Genomic DNA, 25,675 nt, shown 5'->3' with positions numbered 1-25,675 from the left:
AACAGAGAAGCGTGTAACGAAAAGCGTCAGGACCTCTCGCACCAACGCGAGTTAACGCTACTTCGACCTCCTGAGCGTCCAAGTTAACCGACGTACAGACTTGACTGAACTGAGTGGTCTCTGAGGGACGGGAGAGGGCGCCCATTTGCCGGCACCACCAGCGCTTCCCGCCCCGCCCCATCGGCCTAAGTGCGTCAGGAATCACGTGCCTCGTCTCTCTTCCCTACCGGCAAGCGGGCGCTCCCTTCTTCCGGAAGTCGCGCCCAGTCACGCCCAGGCTCCTCCCACCACCGGTGACGTCAAACTCAGCTCCTACCACTGGTCTGCCTCCGCCTCCAGGCGCGGGGAGGGCTCCCGGTTCCTTAAAATAAATCCTGCCGCTTCCGGGCTCCTAACCAGTACAAGCGAGGGTTTTGAAGTTGCGGAGAGCGCAGGCCTCGGACGCGCGTGAGTAAAGTTTGAGAGGCCAGAGGCTGGCTATCTGGAGGCCACCCCCGCAGAGGCCTTTCCCCCTCTCCGCAACTGGTGCCGCACTTGGTTCCGCCGAGACCCACGACGGTTCCGCCCCCTTCTTCCTTGTCATTGATGTTGTTGTTCTTGTCAGTGCCGCAGCCCCGACCACCGGGAGCCCGAACCCGAGCCGGGGCCGCCCGGGTGGCGCGGTGGCGGCGGCTGCGGCTGCAGCAGCTGCGACGGCTGCGGGGGCTGCTCCGGGGACTGCGGGGGCGACCGGGGATCGGCAGCCGGCGGCGGGGCCGGATGGCTCTGTGCGGGCAGGCGGCAGGCGCCGCGTCGCTGCCCAGCGAGCTGATCGTGCACATCTTCTCCTTCCTGTCCGCGTCCGACCGGCTCCGGGCCTCGGCCTCCTGCTCGCACTGGCGCGAGTGCCTCTTCTATCCGGCTCTCTGGCCCCAGCTCCGCATCTGCCTCCGCGTCTCGCCCGCGGAGCAGCCACGGCTCGAATTCCTCATGCGCAAGTGCGGCTGGTTCGTGCGAGAGCTGCGTGTTGAATTCGCCGCGGAGAACTACCTGAGCGGCGGCGGCGGCCCGGGCGATGGAGGCAGCGCCGACGCCGGGACTGGCGGGGAAGAAGTCGAAGCCCTGCAGCTCTCAACCCGTTGGCTGGAAGTGCTGCGCACCTACTTAGAGCTGGTCCTGTGCGTGCTAGTCAGCATCCGGAACAACAGGTAGGCACTTGGCAGCCCCTCCATTCATCCTCCCCCCCCCCCCCCGCCCCGCCTCCACTTCTCGGGGCGCAGGGTCGCCTCCTTCCTCTCACCTCGAAATAGATTTAGTGTGGAAACGCCCCGCCCGCTTCAGCGTTGCTTTTTTCAGTGACTGGGGGTGTCAGTTCTAATCCGGCGATTTCCTTGAGGCGGGAGGGCATAACAGGACTCATCCTAATACTTTATAAACAGTGATGGACTTGGTGTTTATCAGACAGCCCTCCTGGCGCCTTCAGGCACTGTCTCATTCATCCTTTCGGCAGCAGTGGGATGGAGTTGACAGGCGCGGTCATTCTTCATTTTACAGATGAGAGAGCTGAAGCTTGGAGGGTGAGGCCTGTGAATGAGTCTTGGGAGAAACTAAACTAATCTGTTTTTTTTTTGTTGTTGTTGTTGTTTTATTCTGAACCTTTCCGATCAAAATAGTTCGTGGTGGCGGAGGGAGTAGGTATGCCACAGGTTTCGCATAGGTTCGAGACTCTCCCGGCATAAAAAGAAATCTTTGACAGCCATTTTCTTACCGGGAATGGTTTTAACTAGGCCAGGCACAAAGAGTAGGAGGAATTTTTTTTTTTTTTTTTTTTTTAAGGGATCGGGGAACTGGCTGATAATCAGGATTAGAAGGTCCCTCCCTTTTGCGAACCTCCAGACTCAACTTGTCCCCAGTGATTCCCCTAAAAGTAGCACAGTACAGCTTGGTGTTAGCGTGTGTTGGGGGAACTGGCCAGTGTCTGCAAAGGGTAAGCCCAAACTGTCCTGATTTTGAATCAAGACTTTCATTCTGGGGCTAACTTCCTGTGTTCTGGCCCGTCGTCCTAATCAGTGTTTTCCATTCTTTATCTACCGCCCTCTCCAGAATCCTATTAACGTAGATTTTCTCTATCTGGATATTCTAACTAAGCCTAAAATTAAACTGGGAGGTAGAGGAAAGTTCATAAGTTCAAAAAAGGAGCAACTTAGATAGCAGTAATAGTTCAGCAGTTTGCAAGTAGTTTCACATTCAGGATCTTATTTGATCCTTTCAGCTGAGCCTGTGAGTTAGGACAGCTGTTATTATCCCTGCTTTATAGAAAGGAAACTGAAACGTAACAGGGTCAAATAATTTGCACATTATCATACAGTACTGTTTTTCTCTGACAGCAGTGTACTTCCTTTTGCAGTAAATACATTATGTTGAACAGAATGGAGTGAAGGTCCTGGTTATGCTAAGTGAGATAGATACATGTGTATTCTTAATTCTCTGTTTGAATCACAAGGGTGGAAAGTAAGCGTTAGCTGCAAGCTGTATCTAGAGCATGGCTGCATCATCCCAGTGTACTGTGTATTTTCCTAGCTTCTCACACCAAGCCATTTTATTTCCTCACTTTGATTTTATGTGGCAAAAGAGGCTGTTTAAGACTATAAATTGGTCTTGATCATGTTGGAGACTTTCTGTCAGAGTTGGATGTGTGGCTGGAGGCCCACCTGACCCAGAGGTTACATTCAGTCAGTGACCACTTACTGCTGATGATTCATTGGAGGGTAGAAGTGGGATGGATTCTTTAAAGAAAGGAAACTGAAACATAACAGGGTTAAGTAATTTGCCAGTATCAGTTAGATTTTTCTTGAGGTTAGATAGGAGTTCTGAGCAGTCATTTAAAAATGCATGTCTTTTGTCCAAGTAAGAACCCACTTTACAAAGTTTCTATCTAGTTCCTTTTAACTGGTTGGTTGGTTGGACAGGTAAAGGTTATATAGGCAAAATAGTGATATATCACATCTTTTCTTTGTTGTTTAATTTTTCATTAATTTTTATTTTTTTTGCTGTGTGTGTTGAGGTAAAGTTGACAAATAAAAGTGAACCTACCTCTTCTTTAGCATCTCAATCTACTTGTCTATAAGACCACCCTCTAAATAATCTTTATATATTTGGAAAAAATGTCTCAGCTTTATTTTTGAAAATATTTTGAGATACTCTACTAATATTGGAAGTACTAATATGAATGTTAAAAATTTAAGTGAAACTAGTTTTCTTTAGAGAAATTGGAAATGTTTTAAACCAAGATGTTTATTTGATAACTCTGATAAAGCCTATTCTTATTTCCTTCGTAATCACTTAAACATCAGACTCAGGCTCAATGAAGAATGACTCAAATGCTTTAGTGTTCTTTGGTTTTCTAAAACCATAAAATTTAATAACTAATGAGAAAAATCAATATTTGACATTGTTCTTTACATTTCCAAGGTAAATTTTACAGTGCTTTTGCCTTATAATTTCTACCATTTTATAGGTAGAAGAGGAGGATATGAACCTACCAAGTCACAAGCTTTATGCTTCCTGCCTTTATGTTGAATTTCATACAATTCAAACTTTCATTTTGCTGTGTTTCAGTTATTTTCTTGTCTCTGAGTTAAAGAACTAAAACTGTAAGCTTGAATTGTGGGAACTTTTCAAGGGTACTGTTCTGAAAGAATAATTGACATTTTGTTTTGCTTAATTCCTGGGTATGCACATGTGCTCTCAGTGACTGTAGCCACCTTACCAATTTCTTAGGTGTTAGGGACAACTGATGAGAATCAAAGAGGTACGGAAATGCCTCTCGGAGGGTAAAAGACAGTCTTCTGTCTTCAGAGTTCACTTCTCCAGAGGGTGCTAGGATACCTGCCTTCTTGATCAACAGTAAGAATGTAAATAAAAAATTAGTACTCAAAATACTAAAAAAGAAAAAAATCACACTTTCAACTGTATTGTAGGTTAAATCGGCTGAATTTCTTCTATAGGAAATTGTCCTTAGAAGTTCAAAACAACAAATATAAATATGCATTTTTAGAATTTAACCTGGTTGTCAAGTTGAGTACTACCTATTAAAATACTGTATTCCATACTCCTTAGGAAAAAGGAAGCTTCAGGGACAATAAGATTTATGATAATAGCTAATAGACTCAGTCACTAAAAATACTTATTCTTAATCAGTAAGCATAGGTACATTGTCAACATCTGATTTATACTTTCCTGGACTATATAAATATTTTGCATGAGCCTTTTTGGATGAAATACTAAATTGAGGGCAGTGCTTTTCTAAAAGATGCAAGCCAGAGAGACTTTGTATAGAGTGATTTTCTTGTTAAAATTCTAACTACATGAGGTGGGGGTGAGGTTCAAGAGGGAGGGGACATATGTATATTTACGGCTGATTCACATTGATTTATGGCAGAAACTAACACAACATTGTAAAGCAATTTTCCTCCAGTTTTAAGAAAATCTAACTATCTAGATTGACCAGTTTTTTGACTGTGCCTGCTTATATACCCTCCTAGTAGTAGAACAACTATCAATAATTCTTAGATGTGGTCTGCTGATTTGGCACATGCAGTCACAGAGAATCTTACCTTAGTATTTTTTTCAACATCAGTATGCCAAGACCCAGCAACTGATAAAGCAATCTAAAAATACATCTTAAAATAGATTAAAAAATCTTTGGACGTTTCCTATTACTATCCAAGAACGTAGGAAATTCTTCAAGGTATCATCAACAACCCTGAGCCTTATTTTTCTTGAAGTATTTTCCCATCACGGGGCAATAAATACGTGCAATAATAATATTTCACTTTTGAGAGCTGACTTTTCTTATTTGTTTTCAAAAGCCCATTTGCAGAACATGTATATTAAAATATATTGGGACTCTGACCAGTCCTTGCTGCCCAAGAGATGGTTGCTTTTAGAGAAGAGATACCTTACCCAACAGACTCCTCACTTTAAAACGGACTGAGTAAAGTGACTCCATGGGGATAACTTCAAGGTCATTGAGCAGAAAGGAGACTAACCTGATGAAGAAACTAATCTCCTTGGAGGGCTGCTGAGAGGAATTAGGGCTCTGTTTAGTCCATAGGTAACTTCTTCGAGTGACTGAGAACTGAAGATAGAGGATAGGAGATAAAACTCAACAAAAAGGTAATCAAAGTAAAATACTTTTCCTGTGTTAAAAGAAGTGACTGAGCAGCTTTTGAGTGAAAGGATTAAGTTATGTCCATTTTAATATTTTAGTTCAGAGGCAGCCTCGGAAGAGTTCACCCAAGTTGTTAAATTTATAGCTGATTTTAGATGATAATTATTAAAATGTGTTTTTCCCCCCTCCAAATATTGAGAGTATACTATGTGCCAAGCAGTGAAGACAAACTCCTTGTTCCCATGGATTGGACATTCCAGAAGGAAAAGATAGGCAGAAGCAAGTAAACAAGGAAAAGCAAGATTATTTCGATTGTGAAAGTAAAAGAGGACTATGTAACAGTGACTAGGTGGCAACGTGAGATAGATTGGTGAGGGAAAAACTTTTTCCATAAAGGACATTTAAGCTGCTACATGAATGACAAGTCACCCATCCGAAGATTTGAGCAAACAGCATTCCAAGCAGAAAAAAGAGTAAGCACCAAGGCTTTAGGCCAACCAAATTTTTGGCTGCTTGCAACAGTAGGAAAGAAAGTAAGGCAGGACCATGTGAAGGGTGAGAGGACTGTCACAGTGAGCTCTTAAGTGTAGAAGGAGGAAGGAATGGTGTTTTTTTATGAGGACTTGTGAAATAAAGTTTAGACTATATTCTAAGAATAAAGTTATTGAAAAAATGTTAAGGACAAGCATAAGGTGATCTAATTTGCATTTTAAGGCAGTCATTCTGGTTACTGTATAATGAATGAATAATCCTCGTAAACGATGATAACCTAGAGTATGATGGAAGAAAAGAAGATATTTTTAAAGGTGGATAGATATGGAATATATATGTGTGGAAGTAGAGCCAAAACGACATGCTGCTAGGATATAGAGGAAAGGAAGAATCAAATTTTTTTACCATTTTTACCTTTTTTTTTTTTTTTTTTTACCATTTTTTACCATTTTTACCATTTGTCTTTAAAACTCACTCAGTTTTCTTTCTTTCTTCCTTAGTACTGTTAAAATTATCTTTTAATAATATGTTAAATGACAGTTTTAAGTGTCAGTCTTATTTAAATCTTTTTATATTTCATAACCCCTGGGATTTGAGAATGATGGTAATTCAATAAGTGAGGGCTTCCCTGGTGGCTCAGTGGTAAAGAATCCTCCTGCCAGTGCAGGAGATGCAGGTTTGGTCCCTGGGTCGGGAATATCTCCTGGAAAAGAAAATGGCAGCCCACTGTAATACTCTTGCTTGGAAAATCCCATGGACATAGAGAGCCTGGCAGGCTACAGTCCATGGGGTCACAAAGAGTCAGACACAACTTAGCCACTAAGCCACAACAATTCAGTAAGTGAATTCATAAAGCAAATTCTGGAAAATTGCTTTTAGTTAATGGTTCCTAAGAAAGTTGATAAGGAATACAACTATAGGCCTGTGACTTAGTTGTGGAATCTCTAAAGCTGTACCAATAACCACATATAGCTAATCAAATTTTAAATTACTTGGATAAAATTGAAGATTTAGTTTACTGTACTAGACACATTTCAAGTGCTCCATATGTGGCTAGTGGCTACCATTAAGCATTATGTAAATTCAAACACATTTGATATCAAACATGGACTAAGAAGATTAGAATTGGTCTGAAAAAATTTCATGCAATGATTTAAATTAGCTTATTAGGTTAGAAAAGGAAAAAATTGCATTTTGTGACCTCCTATACATCATTGAGAAAGACTTAACCTCGTTAATAATTGCTTCTTTTTAAATAATCAAGTTTGTATGTAGTCTCCTTTTTCATAGTTAATTAGACTTAGCTGTATTAACTCTAATTTAAGGTTATACTAAATAATCCAAAGAAATCTCAGAGAAGAATGAAGAGTTTTTAGCACTCTGCAGTTAGACCTTGGGGAGTATTTCTTAAGCTCATAGGTGGTTAATATTGTTTTCAAAGAATTGCCCAAACTAACGCACTGAATCTGTATGTACAGGTTTTTATAATAAGGCTATCAAAAATTGTGTTGATTGTTTGATTCATAGGGAAATTTTTACCCTAAGAAGAAAATAAGATCACTCTTTTCAGTGAAAAGTTGTGTGGTGGTTTAATTTCTTTTTAAAAAATTTTTATTGAAGTATAGTTTATTTAGAATATTATTATTATTTTCAGGTATGCAGCAAAGTGATTCACTTACATATTTTTTTTCAGATTATTTTCCACTGTAGGTTTTTACAAGATATTGAATATAGTTGCCTGTGTTATACAGTAAATCTTTGTTGCCTATCTATTTTATGTGTAATAATTTATATCTGTTAATTTCATGCCCCTAATTTATCCCTCTCCATCCTCCTTTTCCGCTTTTGTAGCCATAAATTTGTGTTCTATGTGAGTTTGTTTCTGTTTTCTATATAGGTATATTTGTATTATTTTTTAGATTCCACAAATAAGTGGCCATTTTTTCCCCTGATTGGTTTTTCTGATGTTGAGTTATGTGAACTATTTGTATATTTTGGAGAGTATCCCCTTTGTCAGTCACATCGTTTATGAATATTTTCTCCCATTCCAGAGATTATCTTTGTAATTTTTATTTCATTTTAATAGGGGGGAAATTGCTTTAGAAAGTTGTGTTGGTTTCTGCCATACAGCAATGCAAATGAGCCATTATTATACATATATCCCCTCCCTCCCGTCCCCTGTCCCACCGCTCTTGGTCATCGCAGAGGCCGGACTGGCTCCCTGTTATGTAGCAGCTTGTCACAGCTCTGTGTTATACGTGGTAGCTCATATATGCTGGTGCTGCTTTCTTAATTCGTCCCCCTGCCCTTCCCCCACTGTGTGCACAAGTCCATTTCCTGGGTCTCCATTCCTTCCCTGCAAATAGGTTCATCAGTTCACTTTTCTAGATCCTGTGTATATGCATTAATATACGACACTTCTTTTCCTCTGTCTGACTTACTCTGTATGATGCTGGTGGTAGCAGTTTACTGGCTAAGTTGTGTCCAACGCTTGCCATCCTATAGACTGCAGCCCGCCAGGCTCCTCTGTCCATGGGATTTCCCAGGGAAGAGTGCTGGAGCAGGCTGCCATTTCCTTCTCCAGGGGATCTTCCCAAGCGAGTGGTTGAACCCGTGGCCCCACATCTCCTGCATCGCAGGCAGACTTTTGCCGCTGAGCCCCCAGGGAAGTCATCACTCTGTATAACAGGCTCTAGGTTCATCCACTTCACTAGAACTGATTGAAATCTGTTCTTTTTTATGCCTGAGTAATACTGCATTGTATATATGTACTGCATCTTCTTTATGCATCCATCTGTCACTGGACATCTAGGCTGCTTCCATATCCTAGCTATTGTAAGTAGTGCTTCTATGGACATTTGGGTACATGGATTTTTTTAAGTTATGGCTTTCTCAGGGTATACACCCAGTAGTGGAATTGCGGAGTCATATGGTAGTTTTATTCCTAGTTTTTAAAGGAGTCTCCATGTTGTTCTCCATAGTAGCTGTATCCATTTACATTCCAACAGTGCTAGAACATTCCCTTTTCTCCAAATCCTCTCCAGCATTTATTGTTTGTAGATTTTTTGATGATGGCCATATTTCTTTTGCCTTAGGACACATAGCTAAGAAAGTATTACTACAGTTTATGTCTGAGAATGTTTTGCTTATGTTCCCTTCTAAAAGTTTTATGGTGTCATGTCTTATACTTCGGTTTTGAAATCATTTGTGATTTGTTTTTATATATGGTGTGAGGCAGTGTTCTGACTTCACTTTACATGTAACTGTCCATTTTGCTCAGGACCACTTATTGAAGAGACTGTCTTTTCTTCATTGTATCAATATATTTTTCTCTCCTTTGTCTTAGGTTAATATCCATAAAAATTTTAGGATAATTTGTTCTAGTTTTGTGAAGTGTCATGAGTGTTTTGATAGTTGTTGTTTTTGTTGGTGTTTAATTTTGTCAAGTGGAACTAATGTATAACATAACCATATTTATTTGAGAAATTGAAAGCATGGATTTTCTTTAAGCAGTGCTCTGCTCCTATAGGCCTTACATAAATCAGAATCAATTTGTCAAATTTCCCCAGAAACTTCCTGGCCTTCCTCACTGCAATCACTTGGATTTTTTTCTCCTCCTTCGCTTTCCTGTTTCATGTAAACCCATTATTCCTTGAAATTTGCTAAAGTTTGACCCACATATAAGCTATAGAATGCTAAGACTAAGTGAAAAGAAGCAGCAAGTATTATGTTGGTGCAAACATAATTGTGGTTTTGGGCCATGAATTTTAAATCATTATAACTAGACTCAAACACATCGTTATTAATCAAAATAGGAACCATTAAAATCAACATGTCTTTGACAATGAGAAATAAATTTGTTTATTCCTGTAGCATAAAAATCCATGCTTCTGGGATTCAGTGAACTCTTGGAAAGCATTTTCTGCCTTCTGCTGGTTGTGGAAGCATTTTTCCTACAAAAAGTTGTTGAGATACTTGGAAGAAGTGGTAGTCACTTGTCTAGAGGTCAGGTGAATTGGCAGATGAGGCAAAACTTCATAACCCAATTCATTCAACTTTTAAAGCATTGGTTGTACAACATGTGGTCAGGCATTGTCATGGAAAACAATTGGGATCAGACTGGCAGCCGACCACCAAACAGTAACCATGACCTTTTTTTGGTACATATTTGGCTTTGGGAAGTACTTTGTAACTTCTCCATCCAGCTACTGAGCTGGTCATTGGCCAGTTGTCGTACAAAATCCACTTTTCGTCACATGTCACAATCCAATCAAGAAATGGTTCCTTGTTGTTGTGTAAAAAAAAAAGAGAGAAGATGACATTTCAAAAACAATATTCTTTTTATTTTCAGTCAACTCAGTCAGCTTATGTAACTTTTTCACCTTACCAGTTTGCTTCAAATGCCAAACAACTGTAGAATGGTCGACATTGAGTTCTTCAACAACTTCTCATATAGTTGTAAGAGGATCAGCTTTAATGATTGCTCTCAATTGGTCATCATCATTCCAATGGCCAGCCACTATGCTCCTCATCTTCAGGGCTCTGGTCTCCTTTGCAAAACTTCTTGAACCACCACTGCACTGTATGTTGATTATCAGTTCGTGGGTCAAATGCATTGTTGATATCATGAATTGTCTCCACTACTTTATGATCCATTTTAAACTCAAATAAGAAAATTACTCTAATATGCTTTTTGTCTAATATCATGTCCCTAGTCTAAAATAAATATAAAATACACAACAAATAGTCATAAGCAAAAAACATAAAGTGAGAAATGCACATTAAACTAATGTATAACATAACCACATTTATTTAAGAATGTATTGGACTATGAAATGGCAAAGTTCAACAGTGCAAAACTGCTATTACTTTTGCACCAATCTCACAGTACTCTGCATAAGGCTGCTTCCTTTCTTTTTATTTATTTATTTATTTTTAATTTAATTTTATTAGTTGGAGGCTAGTTACTTCAAAACATTTCAGTGGGTTTTGTCATACATTGACATGAATCAGCCATAGAGTTACACGTATTCCCCATCCCGATCCCCCCTCCCACCTCCCTCTCCACCCGACTCCTCTGGGTCCTCCCAGTGCACCAGGCCCGAGTACTTGTCTCATGCATCCCACCTGGGCTGGTGATCTGTTTCACCATAGATAATATACATGCTGTTCTTTCGAAACATCCCACCCTCACCTTCTCCCACAGAGTTCAAAAGTCTGTTCTGTACTTCTGTGTCTCTTTTTCTGTTTTGCATATAGGGTTATCGTTACCATCTTTCTAAATTCCATATATATGTGTTAGTATGCTGTAATGTTCTTTATCTTTCTGGCTTACTTCACTGTGTATAATGGGCTCCAGTTTCATCCATCTCATTAGAACTGATTCAAATGAATTCTTTTTAACGGCTGAGTAATATTCCCTGGTGTATATGTACCATAGCTTCCTTATCCATTCATCTGCTGATGGGCATCTAGGTTGCTTCCATGTCCTGGCTATTATAAACAGTGCTGCAATGAACATTGGGGTGCACGTGTCTCTTTCAGATCTGGTTTCCTCAGTGTGTATGCCCAGAAGTGGGATTGCTGGGTCATATGGCAGTTCTATTTCCAGTTTTTTAAGAAATCTCCACACTGTTTTCCATAGTGGCTGTACTAGTTTGCATTCCCACCAACAGTGTAAGAGGGTTCCCTTTTCTCCACACCCTCTCCAGCATTTATTGCTTGTAGACTTTTGGATAGCAGCCATCCTGGCTGGCGTGTAATGGTACCTCATTGTGGTTTTGATTTGCATTTCTCTGATAATGAGTGATGTTGAGCGTCTTTTCATGTGTTTGTTAGCCATCTGTATGTCTTCTTTGGAGAAATGTCTGTTTAGTTCTTTGGCCCATTTTTTGATTGGGTCGTTTATTTTTCTGGAATTGAGCTTCAGGAGTTGCTTGTATATTTTTGAGATTAATCCTTTGTCTGTTTCTTCATTTGCTATTATTTTCTCCCATTCTGAAGGCTGTCTTTTCACCTTGCTTATAGTTTCCTTTATAGTGCAGAAGCTTTTAAGTTTCATTAATTAGTCCCATTTGTTTAGTTTTGCTTTTATTTCCAATATTCTGGGAGGTGGGTCATAGAGGATCTTGCTAAGATTTATGTTGGAGAGTGTTTTGCCTATGTTCTCCTCTAGGAGTTTTATAGTTTCTGGTCTTACATTTAGATCTTTAATCCATTTTGAGTTTATTTTTGTGTATGGTGTTAGAAAGTGTTCTAGTTTCATTCTTTTACAAGTGGTTGACCAGTTTTCCCAGCACCACTTGTTAAAGAGGTTGTCTTTTTTCCATTGTATATCCTTGCCTCCTTTGTTGAAGATAAGGTGTCCATAGGTTCGTGGATTTCTCTCTGGGCTTTCTATTCTGTTCCATTGATCTATATTTCTGTCTTTGTGCCAGTACCATACTGTCTTGATGACTGTGGCTTTGTAGTAGAGCCTGAAGTCAAGCAGGTTGATTCCTCCAGTTCCATTCTTCTTTCTCAAGATTACTTTGGCTATTCGAGGTTTTTTGTATTTCCATACAAATTGTGAAATTATTTGTTCTAGTTCTCTGAAAAATACCATTGGTAGCTTGATAGGGATTGCATTGAATCTATAGATTGCTTTGAGTAGAACAGGCTGCTTCCTTTCGTTTGCTCCAAATCACTGGTCTTATCACTGTTAACACTAAGTCAGTTAAATCGATTTTTCTGTCCAGAAACTTGTCTTGTGTACTCTTCTGTTACATCTCTGAAATGAGCAAGGAAAAAGAAGGAAACTGAGGCCACACTTGAGCCGTCTTTAACCCAGTTTGCTCATCAGATGTTGCTGATAACTTCCAAAAAGAATCTCATTCTTAGAAACCTCAAAAAATCAACTTTGGTTCAAGGCAAAGGAGTAAGGCACTCACCTGAGGCAAAAGACTTTGACCTATAGCTTAGATCCACCTTCCCAAGCCACATAACTTCTCCATACCAAAGTCCTAGTAGCGTTACCACCGTGGTCATGGGGCTGGGTGAGCCCCAGTCATGTTGCCGGTACTGCTGAGAGCTAAGGAGTGTTTGTGTTCTTGATAGTCTTGAAATCGTAAACTAATTGTCCTAGAGAAACAGCAGTATTCAGCAACCATTTCTCTTTACTGAAGTATTTGAAAGGAAATCCAATATATAGATGTCATTCATTTTATACTACACACTTCAACATAAAATTTTGAAAATTATGGACATATATATACATATAGGACTTCCCAGGTGGTGCTAGTGGTAAAGAATCCACCTGCCAATGCAGGTAAGTGTGAGATGCAGGTTCAATCCTGAGTTGGGAAGATACCGTGAAGGCGGGCACAGCAACCCACTCCAGTATTCTTGCCTGGAAAATCCCCATGTACAGAGGAGCCTGGCAGGCTGCAGTCCATAGTGTCGCACAGAGTCGGACATGACTGAAGTGACTGAGCACGCATATACATATAACCAAAATAACATTAATACATTTAGCAAAATTGTCAATAATTCTTTAGTATCTCCTGATTTTTTAATTAGCCTTTTTAAAATAAAACCTTTATTTCCACGCCAAGAATCTAAACTTGTACCTTTGTAACTTAACCACAATAACTTTTCATGTAACTAACACACAGAACATACCTGATAATTGAATGAGCAGGGAGTAGGAGAGCAGTCTGTAGCCTCAGTTTCTAATTATAAGTACTTAACAGTCTGACACTGGTCTGGATCTGGATGATGACTTTGTAAAATAGGATTGAAAAAGAATGCAATTAGTTGAAGAAATGTGTTCTTGATTATCAACACTTATGATTTTATGCTTGTTTACAACACATTTTAGGATTTGCAAAGGGACTATTAAGTAGGTTGTATCCTATTAGTATTACCATAGGAACAGAACTAAGTTAATTTCAAGAACTAAGATGAAAGAAAATATTTCTAACCAACAGAACTGTTTTCCCAGTATGTTTTTGTTCATGCCTTTTGATCAAAATTGTGTTGTGGATATTGTGCAGGAAAGAATTCTGGATTATATACCTGGAACTAAAATAGGGGTCATCCAGACAGTTTCCTTGTTTAAACTTGTTAAATTTTACTAACATGCAGGTTGTTAATTCTTTTAATGATCTTGATGTGAATTAAGCTCTTATATAGGTGAAAGCTATGTAAAACTGATTTAAAGGAAAAATTCATCAGAGATAATTCTAGTAAAATGTGAAACATTCTTTTACAAAATTGGAATAATAATATATGTGTGGTTTTGAATAAACCTTTAACCAGACTCATGAAGAAAAATCTCAAAACAACCTAAACTTATACCCAAAGAAACTAGGAAAGGAAGAAAAAACAAAACCTTAAGTTTAAAAAAAAAAGAATAAAAGAGCAGAAATAAATAGAGTAAAATATATATATATAAATATATAAAAGATCAATGAAACTAAGAGCTAGTTCTTTGGAAAGAGATACAAAATTGACAAACCTTTATCAGACTCATCAAGAAAAAGAGAGGACCCAAATCAACAAAATTAGAAATGAAAAAGGAGAAATTACAGCTGACACCACAGATATGGAAAGGATCATAAGAGATTACTAACAATGATTCATCAATAACATAGATGACCTAGAAGAAATGGACAAATACATAGAAATGTGCAATCTCCCAAAACTGAACCAGGAAGAGAACACAAAATATGAACAGACCAATTACTAGTAATGAAACTCAATCAGTAATTTTTTTAAAAATCTGCCAATAAACAAAATTCCAGGACCAGAGAGCTTCATAGGTGAATTCTACCAAACATTTAGAGAAGAGTTAGCACCTATGATCTAAAACTATTCCAAAGAGATTGTTGCAGAGAAAGGAACACTTCTGAACCCATTCTCTGAGGATAGCATCACTCTGATACCAAAACAGAAAATGACACCACAAAAAAGAAAGAGAGAAAGTTACACTGAAATAATATCACTGATGAACATAAATGCAAAATTCTCAGCAAAATATTAGCACCCTGAATTCAGCAATACATTAAAAGGATCATATACCATGATAAACTGGGATTTATCCTACGGATGCAAAGATAGTTCACTATCCACATATCAATCAATGTGATACAACAAGACTGAATCATATGATCATCTAAATAGAGCAGAAAATGCTTTTTGACAAAATTTAACATCCATTTATGATTAAAAACTCCCTACAAAGTGAGTATAAAAGTAACATCCCTCAGCATAACAAAGGTCATATAAACAAGCCCTCAGCTTATCATACTCAGTGGTGAAAAACTGAAAGCATTTCAGTGGACAAGGATGTCCACTCTCAATTCTTTTGTTCAGTGTAATCAAAGTCCTAGCAATAGCAGTCAGACAAGAAAAAGAAATGAAATCCAAGTTGGAAAAGAAGGAAAATTGTCACTGTTTGCAGATGACATGATACTATATACCAAAAACACTAAAACTCCACTAAAACCTATTAAAACTTATCAATGAATTCAGTGAAGTTGCAAAATACAGAATTCGTGTGTAGAAATATGTTGCTTTTTTATGTACCAACAGTGAACTATAAGTGAAATTAAGAGAACAATCCCATTCATAACCACATCAAAAAGAGTGAAATAACTAAGAATAAATCTCAGGAGGTGAAAGACCTGTACTCCAAAAACTATAAAAACTTTGATGAAAGACATTAAAAATGACACAAACAGAAAAACATATCATGCTTATAGATAAGAAGAACCAGTGTTGTTAAAATATCCAAAGTAATTTACAGATTCAGTGCAATTACTATCAAAATACCAATTATATTTTTCTCAGAAGTAAAATAAATAATTGTTATTTTCATGGAAACACAAAAGACACTGAAAAGCCAAGACTTTCTTAAGAAAGAACAAAGCTTCAAGTATCACACACTCTGATTTAAAACTACACTACAAAGCTACAGTAATCAAAACAGTATGGTACTATTGCAAAAACAGATACATAGATCAGTGGAACAAAATAGAAAACTCAGAAATGAGCCCACACTTAGATGATCAACCAACCTACAACAAAGGAGCTAGAATATACAGTGGGAAGACATTATATAAAGACAGCCTCTTCAGTATTGGGAAAACTGGACAGCTACATGCAAAAGAATCAAACAGGACTATATTTTTCACAATGTATACAAAAGTAAGCTGAAAATAGTTTAGAGATTTAACTGTAAGACCTAAAACCAGGCTGCCCCGGTGGCTCAGTTGGTAAAGACCTGAAACCATAAAACTTTTAGAAGAAAACATGGGCAATATTCTCTTTGACATCAGTCTTAGCAGTATTTTTTTTAGATATGTTTCCTCAGAAATGGAAAACAAAAGCTAAATTAAACAAATGGGACCACACCAAACTAAAAAGCTTTTGCACAGTCAAGGAAACTACCAACAAAACAAAAAGGCTGCCAACCAAGTAGGAGAAGGTAGTCACAAGTAAGATATCCCATATGGGGGATAATATCCAAACTATACAAAGAATTCATAAAACTTAACATCAGAAAAACAAACAACCCAGTTATAAAGTGGGCAGAGGACCTGAACAGATATTTTTCCAGAGAAGAAATATAGTTAACCAACAGGCACATGAAAAGATGTTCAGCGTCACTAATCATCAGGGAAATGCAAAAGGAGCAAAGGTAATATAATAGAGAAATGATAGTCTTTTCAACAAATAAGTGTTGGAACAACTGGACATCCACATGGGGAAAAAATCTAGACACAGACTTTATTCCTTTCGCAATAATTAGCTCAACTTAGGATCACAGACCTTAGGTGTAAAACACAAAGCTGTAAAGTGTCTACAAGAAAATGGGAGAAAATTTACGTAGTCTAGGGTTTGATCTTGACTCTTTCAGTACAACATCGAAGGGATGGTCCATGAAAAGAAGCACTGACAAGCTGAACTACATTAAAATTATAATTTTCAATCTATGAAAGACCCTGTTGATGGAGTGAAAGCCACAGACTAGGAAAAAATATTCATAAATGACATCTAAGAAAGGGCTCTTGTCCAACATATATAAAGAGTGCTTAAAACTCAAGAAAGCAAAAACCCTATTAAAAAGTAGGCCAAAGACTTTAATAGAAACCTCCTCAAAGAAAATATGCAAATGGCAAACAAGCATGTGAAAAGGTGTTCCACATTATATGTCAAATTAAAGCAACAGGACACCACTATACACCTATTAGAATGACCAAAGTCCAGAATACTGACAACATCAAATACTGATGAGGATGTGGAGTAACAGGAACTCTCATTCATTCTTTGTGGAAATGCAAGATGGTATAGCCTCTTTGAAAGACAGTTTGGCAGTTTCTTACAACACTAAATTTCCTTCTACCATATCATCTAAAAATCATGCTCCTACCCAAAAGAGTTAAAAGCTTTTTGGCCACACAAAACCCATCACAACAGCTTCATTTATAATTGCCAACGGTTGGATACAACCAAGATGCCCTTAAGTAGGAGATTACTTCTGATGTAATCTGAATGATATTCAGAGTACAATAAAATGATATTCAGCACTAGGAAAGAAAAAGAGACTATTAAGCCATGAAAAAGACATGGAGGAAACATAAATGCATAGAACTAAGTCAAAGAAACCAACCTGAAAAAGCTATATACTGAATGACTCCAACTATTATCAATATATAATATTCTGGGAAAGACAAAACTACAGAGACAGTTAAAATATCAGTAGTTGCCAAGGGCTAGAGGGAATGGACAGATGACTAGGTGGAGCTCAGAGGACTTCTAGGGTCATGAAGCTTTCCTGTATCATACTATACACATATCATTTTGCATTTGTCCAAGCTTATAGAAGGTACAGCACAGACAGTGAACTGTCTGATAAAGCTAGTGATCTTTCTCCAGAAAGTGCACATAAACAAAATATTTTGCCAACAGTTTCTATAGGTTAAGAGCCTATAAATCCTTACTTTTGTATGATCTGGGTGTATTTATTTTTGTAATATGGGTGTGGAATGTTTTTTTTAATAAAAATTTGGAGTGTAATTGATTTACCATATTGTGTTAATTTTAGATGTACAGCAAAATGATTCAGTTATACATTTATTTTTTTTTTCAGATATTTTACCCACATAGGTTATTGCAGAATATTGAGTAGAGTTCCCTGTGCTATACAATAGGTCCTTATTGGTTATTTTATATATAATAATGTATGTTTATTAATCTCAAGTTGATAATTTATCCTTACTCCTGACATTTCCCATTTGGTAACCATAAGTTTGTTTTCGAAATCTTTTTCTGTTTCTGTTTTGTAAATAAGTTCATTTGTATCATTTTTAATTAGATTCCACATATAGTAATAGCATATGATATTTGTTTTTCTGTCTTCATTTAGTATGATAATCTCTACATCCATCCATGTTGCTGCAAATGGTATTCTTTTTTATGGCTGAGTAGTATTTCATTGTATATGTATTCTATATCTTCTTTATCCATTCATCTGTTGATAGACATTTAGGTTGCTTCCATGTTTTGGCTCTTATAAATGGCACTGCAAAGAACACTGGGGTTCATGTATATTTTGGAAGTATGGTTTTCTCCACATTATGCCCAGGAGTGGGATTGCTGGATCATATGGTAGCTCTATTTTCTAGTTTTTTAATTAACCTCGATCCTGTTCTCCATAGTGGTTGCACCAATTTACATCCCCACCAACAGGTATAGGAGGGTTCCCTTTTCTGCAGAGCTTCTCCAGCATTTATTATTTGTAGATTTTTTGATGATGGCTCTTCTGACTGGTGTGAGGTGATACATCGTTGTAGTTTTGATTTGCGTGTTTCTAATAATTAGCAATGTTGAGCATCTTTTCATGTGTTCTTGGCCATCTATATGTCTTCTCAGGAAAATGTTGAGCTGTATGAGCTATTTGCATATTTTGGAAAGTGACCCCTTGTGGATTACATCATTAGCAAATATTTTCTCCCATTCTGGGAATTGTCTTTTCATTTTGTTTATGATTTCCTTTGCTGTGAAAAAGCTTTTAAGTTTAATTAAGTCCCATTTATTTTTATTTCCATTACTCTAGGAACTGAATCCAAAAAATATTGCTGCAGTTTATGTCCAAGAATGTTCTGCCTGTGTTTTCCTCTTGAGTTTTATATTATTTGGTCTTATGTTTAGGTCTTTAATCTGTTTTGAGTTTATTTTTGTATATGGTGTTAGAGAATGTTCTGATTTCATTCTTTTACATGTAGCTATCTATTTCCATCTTTTCCCAGCATCACTTATTGAAGAGGCTGTCCATTTCTTCATTATATATTCTTGCCTCCTTTGTCATCAGTTAGGTCACCATAGGTGCCTGTGTTTATCTCTGGACTGTCTGTTCTATTTAATTGATCTGTATTTCCATTTTTGTGCCAGTACCATGCTGTTTTGATTATTACAACTTTGCAGTATAGTCTGAAGTTAGGCAACCTGATTCTTCCAGCTCTGGTCTTCTTTCTCAAGATTGTTTGGCAATTAATGATCATTCTTCAAGCTAAGTTTTAGAATCATCAGACTTTTTAGTGAAGCTAAGGTTACTAATTTGGGAAAATATGACATAATATTAAGAAGTTATCTTTCATTTACTTAAATCTTTCTATCACTTTTGTGGATTATACATTTCTTATTAAAGTTATCCCAAACTTCTAGTTACAGACGTAATTCTCTAGTGGTTATGTTAAAAACAAAACAGCAGACTCAAAATGGAGTCAGTTATGCTAAACCCCATGTCACCAAACTAAGACTTAATACCTAGCACAGCTGTGGTTTTAATCAGCCTCAGGATTGTAACCTTTAATCAGTTAGCCTGGAATTACCAGGTCAGCATTAGTGAGGCAATCTGCCATATAGTCCCTTCAATTCCCTGTAGGAGGGTGACTATTGCCTGGAACAGTGCATTATTTACTAATAATTTATTTTTCTACTTCCTTTCTATTTTAAAAGCAGTTTACTCAGTTGAATTTTTGTTGTTTAACCATTATTATTAGCATTTAGGAATTTTTAATCTTTATCCTTTCTCCTACTGTGTTTAGAATTTTACTATTTAGAAAAGTGTGTTTTGTAGCTAAAGTTATTTACAGATTTTTACATAGTTTTTTTTTTTAATTAACATCTTAGTGGTAAGCTCTGTGTTTGATCACAAAACCACAGAAGGTTCTCTAGATTTTAATTAGAGTATTTCTTACCCTGGAGATAGAGATATCTCCAAAGCAGTGCCCCACCTTAGAACATTTAATGCACTAACTGGTTTGGGAGAATCTTATATTATAGTTAAAATGTATATGAAAAATATATATATATGAAACTTAGAGCTTGAATGTTCTTCCATATGTCATTTTGTTATTTATTCATCCCTAAACCTTTAAGGTAGGTATTACTGATAAAGAGTTGAATTCCAGCAACTTTTAAGAAGACTTTTCCATGGTTACTAAAACCTTGAGTTCTAACTAATAAAAATAAATGGAAAAAATTAATAAATAAAACCTTGAGTTCTGAACTACTTGTGCTTCACAAGTATGCTTCACTTGTTATGCTATCACAAGTTTTTCACTTTGTTAAAGGCAATCTGAAAGTACTTAGTTGGATTCTAAATGAGTTACTAAGGTAGAAACGTCTGTAGAATATCCCTTCTGCATATGTTTACTTTTAATATTTATACTTTTATGTTAATTATTTAGACAATCATTTTAAATTACTTTTCTTATAGGAACCTCCAGAAGTTCAGCCTTTTTGGAGACATAAGCGTTCTACAACAGCAAGGAAGTTTGTCAAATACATACCTCAGCAAGGTGGACCCTGATGGCAAAAAAATTAAACAGTAAGTTATATAGTTAATGGAAAGGGACTCTATAATAATAAAAATATTTTTCTGAACAATGTTAAGATACTGTCCAAAGAGTAATGATATTTTTTTCTGAAAAGAACATGTACTCTGAAATGCCTTAACAATAAAATAGTGATCAATACATACCATTCCAATCTTTAAGACAAGAATTTGCTGTGTAATTATTGCTATTTAAAACTTAACTTCTCTACTTTACTTTGCTATAACATGAATTGTAAATCATCAGTCTTTTCTACTGATATAAAATGCTCCTTCACTCGAAGGATTTCAAGTACACATATCATGTATGTGTAATATGTATTATATTTTCATGTGAATTTTAATGATAATATTACTTGTGGGTTAAATGAGTGTGCTCAGTTGCTCAGTCGTGTCCAACTCTTCGCAACTGCATGGAATGTAGCCCGCCAGGTTCCTCTGTCCGTGGGATTTCCCAGGCAAGAATACTGGAGTGTGTTACCATTCCCTTCTCCACATCTTCCCAACCCAGGGATCAAACCCATGTCTCCTGCATTGCAGGTGGATTCTTTACCATCTGAGCCACCTAGAGCTAAGTCTTAACAGGATTGTGTGGCATGTGTTTTCCTTACAGAATTCAGCAACTGTTTGAAGAAATACTGAGTAATAGTAGGCAACTGAAATGGCTGTCTTGTGGGTTTATGCTGGAAATAGTAACCCCAACATCACTGTCATCTCTCTCAAACTCTATTGCCAACACCATGGAGCACCTGAGTTTACTGGACAACAACATTTCTGGTAACAGCACCCTTATCACCGCAACAGAACTGGAGCGATTTGTGAATCTGCGCTCACTTGCCCTGGATTTCTGTGACTTTACAGCTGAGATGGCTAGAGTCTTAACCGATAACAACCATGTGCCTTTGCAGCGACTTTCTCTCCTGGTTCACAATGTTTCCGTGATGCACAAGTCTCTGGACAACATGCCAAATGATGAGCATTGGAAAGCCTTGTCAAGAAAGAGCACCAGCCTTCGGGTCTATATTATGGCTTTTGATATCAAGAGTGAAGATATGTTAAAGATTCTGAAACCCAGTATACCACTAGAGAGGATTCATTTTGACAGCTATATCACTTGTGTTTCAGGAGCTATTGTTGATCTTATATCTAGGCAGTACGACAAGTTCCTCACTCATTTTATATTAATGAATGATGTGATTGACACGTCTGGTTTTCCAGATCTTAGTGACAACCGAAATGAAGATCCGTTGGTTTTATTAGCATGGAGGTGCACAAAGCTCTCTCTTCTGGCAATTCATGGTAGGTGACTTTTGTTTGTTATAGTTTGAATTTGTTATTACAGCTAAAACATTTTATACCAATAAAAAGATAGCACTGACATGTATACTGTCAAAAACTCTTATAACAAGTTGATATGCAGATTTTTTTATACTTTCTAACATGACTGAAGCAACTTAGCATGCATGCATGCATTGGAGAAGGAAATGGCAACCCACTCCAGTGTTCTTGCCTGGAGAATCCCAGGGATGGAGGAGCCTGGTGGGCTGCTGTCTATGGGGTCGCACAGAGTCAGACACGACTGAGCGACTTAGCAGCAGCAGAAGCATCAACATGTGTATAACATGTATAACACAGACCACTTACAAGTGGAAAGACACATTTCTACCCTATTTTGTTCCAACTCCCGTATTACTATTTTGCTTTTGCCATGTGATTAATAGTACTTCACAAAAATGGCACTGAAATTATCCAAGAAAACATACATATTCACCTGCAATAGATATATTTCTTCCTCTTAAAAACATAACACAGAAGGAAGAAGAAAGTATGATTTCTTTCATGCTCACTGCCTCATCTTCTAGATTCTTGGTACCAACATGTTAATTTGTACAACATTTTTAAAATGATGGTTGTTGTTTGGGAAGTGCTCTTTTCTTACTGGCAGGCCTTTCATCTGAATGTGAACTATTTTTCATTTGGACAGAGTTCCTCTTAGAAGAACATATTACTTCTTTTCTGAAACTTGTAAGACATTTAGAGAATATAAAATTAGAAAGTCTGCATGAACAACTTAAATTTATTATGTTTCATTATTTCTGAAATTCATCTTAGCTTCATTTGAGTGTGGGAGTGTATCTTACTTTTCAAGTTTTGCTTTATAATTTGGCCAGTCATTGGAAGTAATAGCAAAGAATAGATCAATATTGAAGTTAATAAATTAGGATTTTTTAATAGGATGAAGAAATAGCAAGATATTTAAAATTAAGTCAGTCTTTTTAAAACTTTTTATTTTTTTGACTCTGCTGAGAGGCTTCTGGGATCTTAGTTACCCAACCAGATGGCAAACCCAGGCCCCAGCAGTGAAAGAGCTGAATCCTAACCACTGGGTCATCAGAGAATTTGCTAAAGTTTTTTTCTCTTATTAAAGTGTCACTTTATAACTTTGGACTGTGGATACCTCTGCGTGTGTGTGTGTGTGTGTGCGCGCGCGTACACACACACGTGCAGGGTGCTCGTCACATCTCAACTCTTTGGGACCCCATGGACTGTACGCTGTCAGGCTTCTCTGTCCATGGAATTTTCTAGGCAGGAATACTGAAATGTGTTGCCATTTCCTACTCCAGGGGATCTTCCCAACCCAGGGATCGAACCTGCCTCTCCTGCATTGACACGCCAAGTTCTTTACCACTGCACCACCTGGGAAGCACCATAGGAGATGACTTTTACTAATGAAAAATACCAGCTTACTATGTATTGTTAATCAAAAGCTGTAAAATTATACTTTAAATGTCTTCAATTTTACTAAATGTGCTGATATCAGAATACAGTTACAGCACCTATCTGTTCACCGGCTGCAGTGATGGTCTTGGAGATAATATCAGACTTCTAGTCTTTTTTTTTTTTTCCTCTGAGCTAAACAATTACTGGGGCTTCCCTGGCAGTGGTAAAGACTCCACAAATCTCAGCATATTTTTAAAGGAAAAGGACCCCAAAGTGGTGAGATACAAATTTGTGGAAAAGACAGATGTATAAAATAGACAAAATAAAATACAAGGAAATGACAGTGCTTGTCTTTTGCTTATTTTTAAGGTTACACAGTGTGGGCACACAACCTCATAGCCATTGCTCGTCTTCGTGGCTCTGATCTAAAAGTACTTGAAGTCACCGAAGAAAGCATTGATTTTGACCAAGGCGAACTGGCCGACCAGGATGTGGATCCAGTGCATAATCTTATTGAGCAGGTATCCCTGGGCCTCGGTCAGCCTTGGCATGCAGTCATGGACATCGAATCACTCAGTGTCTTCACTGAACCAAATCGTCATTTTTACAGAGAGATGCAGAGCTTCAGCGAAGACATTTAGCTTTTTTTTAATGTACGATTCCTGTGGTTACATTTGCAAGTAGGGTCCTATTATGTTTTTTTTTTTTTTTCTTCAGTAGTGTGAATTAACCCCTTTGTGCTGTGTTTAATCAGTATTAGCTTTATAGAATTATATGTGTATATTCTATTTCTTGATCAAAGAACATAGTCGGGTATTGGTTTAGAAGTTCAAAGTGACAATGTATAGGGCTTTCACGGTTAATGGACTTGTTACCAGACCAGACCTTAAGAATATACAACCGAAGGTTGTCTGAGGTTGCTGGCTAACTATTTTTCACTGAGTTACTCTGCCTTTTGATGTTTTTATTCTTTGTGTGTCAGAGCTCAGGAGCCAAAATATTTTTATACGTATATAGATATATATCCATAGCCTGATGGATTTGTATGCAATGCACTGCATTCATTCATTCTGATAGCATTTCATTGATTTTTATTTGAAATGGAAGAAGGGAGGATACTACGATCCCAAGTGAGTCATCTTTAACAGAAAAGCCAAGACTTTTAACTTTCATTACATATATAATAGTCGATTATCATCAATTACCACTCTGAATTTTGTATAGTAGGTTAGAACATTGCTTAATCCTTTTTAAAATGCATTTACATAAACATGAATACTCAAATTATTGGATTTTTCCTAACTATATCTGACATAATTTAATTCATCAATTACATTACACATTCAAGTTAGCTTTTTAGCCCAGATTTCAAATAGTGGAGGAAGAAAGAAATAATATTCCAGGGTAAAACCTCCTAAAAAAATATCATCAAATCACAGAGTTGTAAACACACATGCTTGCAAACAAACATTAGTCGTGAAATCCCTAGCAACAAGTCACTGGATTTTTCTCTGTCAGCGCGCGTGTCAGCTGCCAAAGAATAGACTTAACTGAAGAAGTGCCCACATGCTGGCAGGGGCTGGCCCACTCTGGCCAGCCAGATACTGCTAGATTGTAATATTTAAGGTCGAATTTCGACCTGTGGTACACAGCTGTGCTGTGGCTCAGTCAGCAACCTCAGATCTCTGAAAAAAAAAAAACACAAAACAAAAAAAAAGAAAAAAAAAACCATGCACCTGTTTCACTGTGAATAGTGAATGTAAAGGAAAAAAGGAAAAACTGAAAGCTTGTTCTATCACAGGTATGAGCTGCTATGATAAATGAAGAACATTCCATGAAGTATGTTTTAAAACCTTGTTATATCTGAGAGGCTTTAAAAGCCGACTTAACTGTTTCAGGGCAACCGCGGTACAGACGTGGTCTCTGTGAGACTTCCACCTGACCCCAGTTTTAAGTGGTACGAATGTTGTGCATTTAATGTTAAAGGACAGTCTGCAATAATAAAGTAAGTAGCCAACGTGGGTGCCCAGCAGTGCTGAGACCTGGCTGCTCTATTGTAAGCTTTGGAAACACAATTTATGCAACAGATGTCCAGATATGATTCTATTTATGGAAAAAGTTTATATGTATTTTACAAATGGTTTTACCATCTTATATTAAAATGACCTTTTGACAGGTGTGCACTGTTTTGTCTCCAGTGAGCACATACCATGCGGATTTTTTATGTACATCAGTAGTGTGAATCCACTGGCACAGGGTGTGTAAATGCCAGATGTGGTGAGATTTTATCTTATAAATGTGATCAGATAAAATAACTCCTGACAGAAACTGTAAGGAAACCAGCTGAATGTTTGACCTGATGACTGATGTTGTATGGTTTATGTTAAATGTATATTCTTTTAATCAATGAATAAAGCATTAAAATGTGA

The 25,675-nt window shown here is 37.5% G+C and overlaps 2 protein-coding genes across 2 annotated transcripts in view; one reads left to right on the top strand and one right to left on the bottom strand.

The window, feature by feature from the left end:
• LOC136146974 (uncharacterized) overlaps positions 1 to 583 on the bottom strand; it is a 24,602-nt gene extending 24,019 nt beyond the window's left edge. Inside the window, exons 1-2 of the mRNA XM_065906067.1 lie at positions 397 to 583; positions 97 to 185 (exon numbers count right to left, since the gene is read on the bottom strand). Coding sequence (XP_065762139.1) covers positions 97 to 185; positions 397 to 583 — 276 coding nt within the window. The remainder of the gene's footprint in view (positions 1 to 96; positions 186 to 396) is intronic.
• On the top strand, positions 384 to 25,675 carry FBXO33 (F-box protein 33). Its single transcript, XM_065906548.1, has 4 exons — positions 384 to 1,187; positions 20,409 to 20,519; positions 21,139 to 21,824; positions 23,616 to 25,675. Exons 1-4 carry the CDS (start codon positions 586 to 588, stop codon positions 23,885 to 23,887), a joined length of 1,671 nt encoding a protein of 556 aa, XP_065762620.1. The 5' UTR covers positions 384 to 585; the 3' UTR covers positions 23,888 to 25,675.

Source organism: Muntiacus reevesi, chromosome 15 (genome assembly GCF_963930625.1).
Source record: "Muntiacus reevesi chromosome 15, mMunRee1.1, whole genome shotgun sequence".
NCBI classification, from domain to species: Eukaryota; Metazoa; Chordata; class Mammalia; order Artiodactyla; family Cervidae; genus Muntiacus; species Muntiacus reevesi.
Note: the sequence above shows the minus strand (reverse complement) of the source record. Positions and strands in the feature narration are given on the sequence as shown.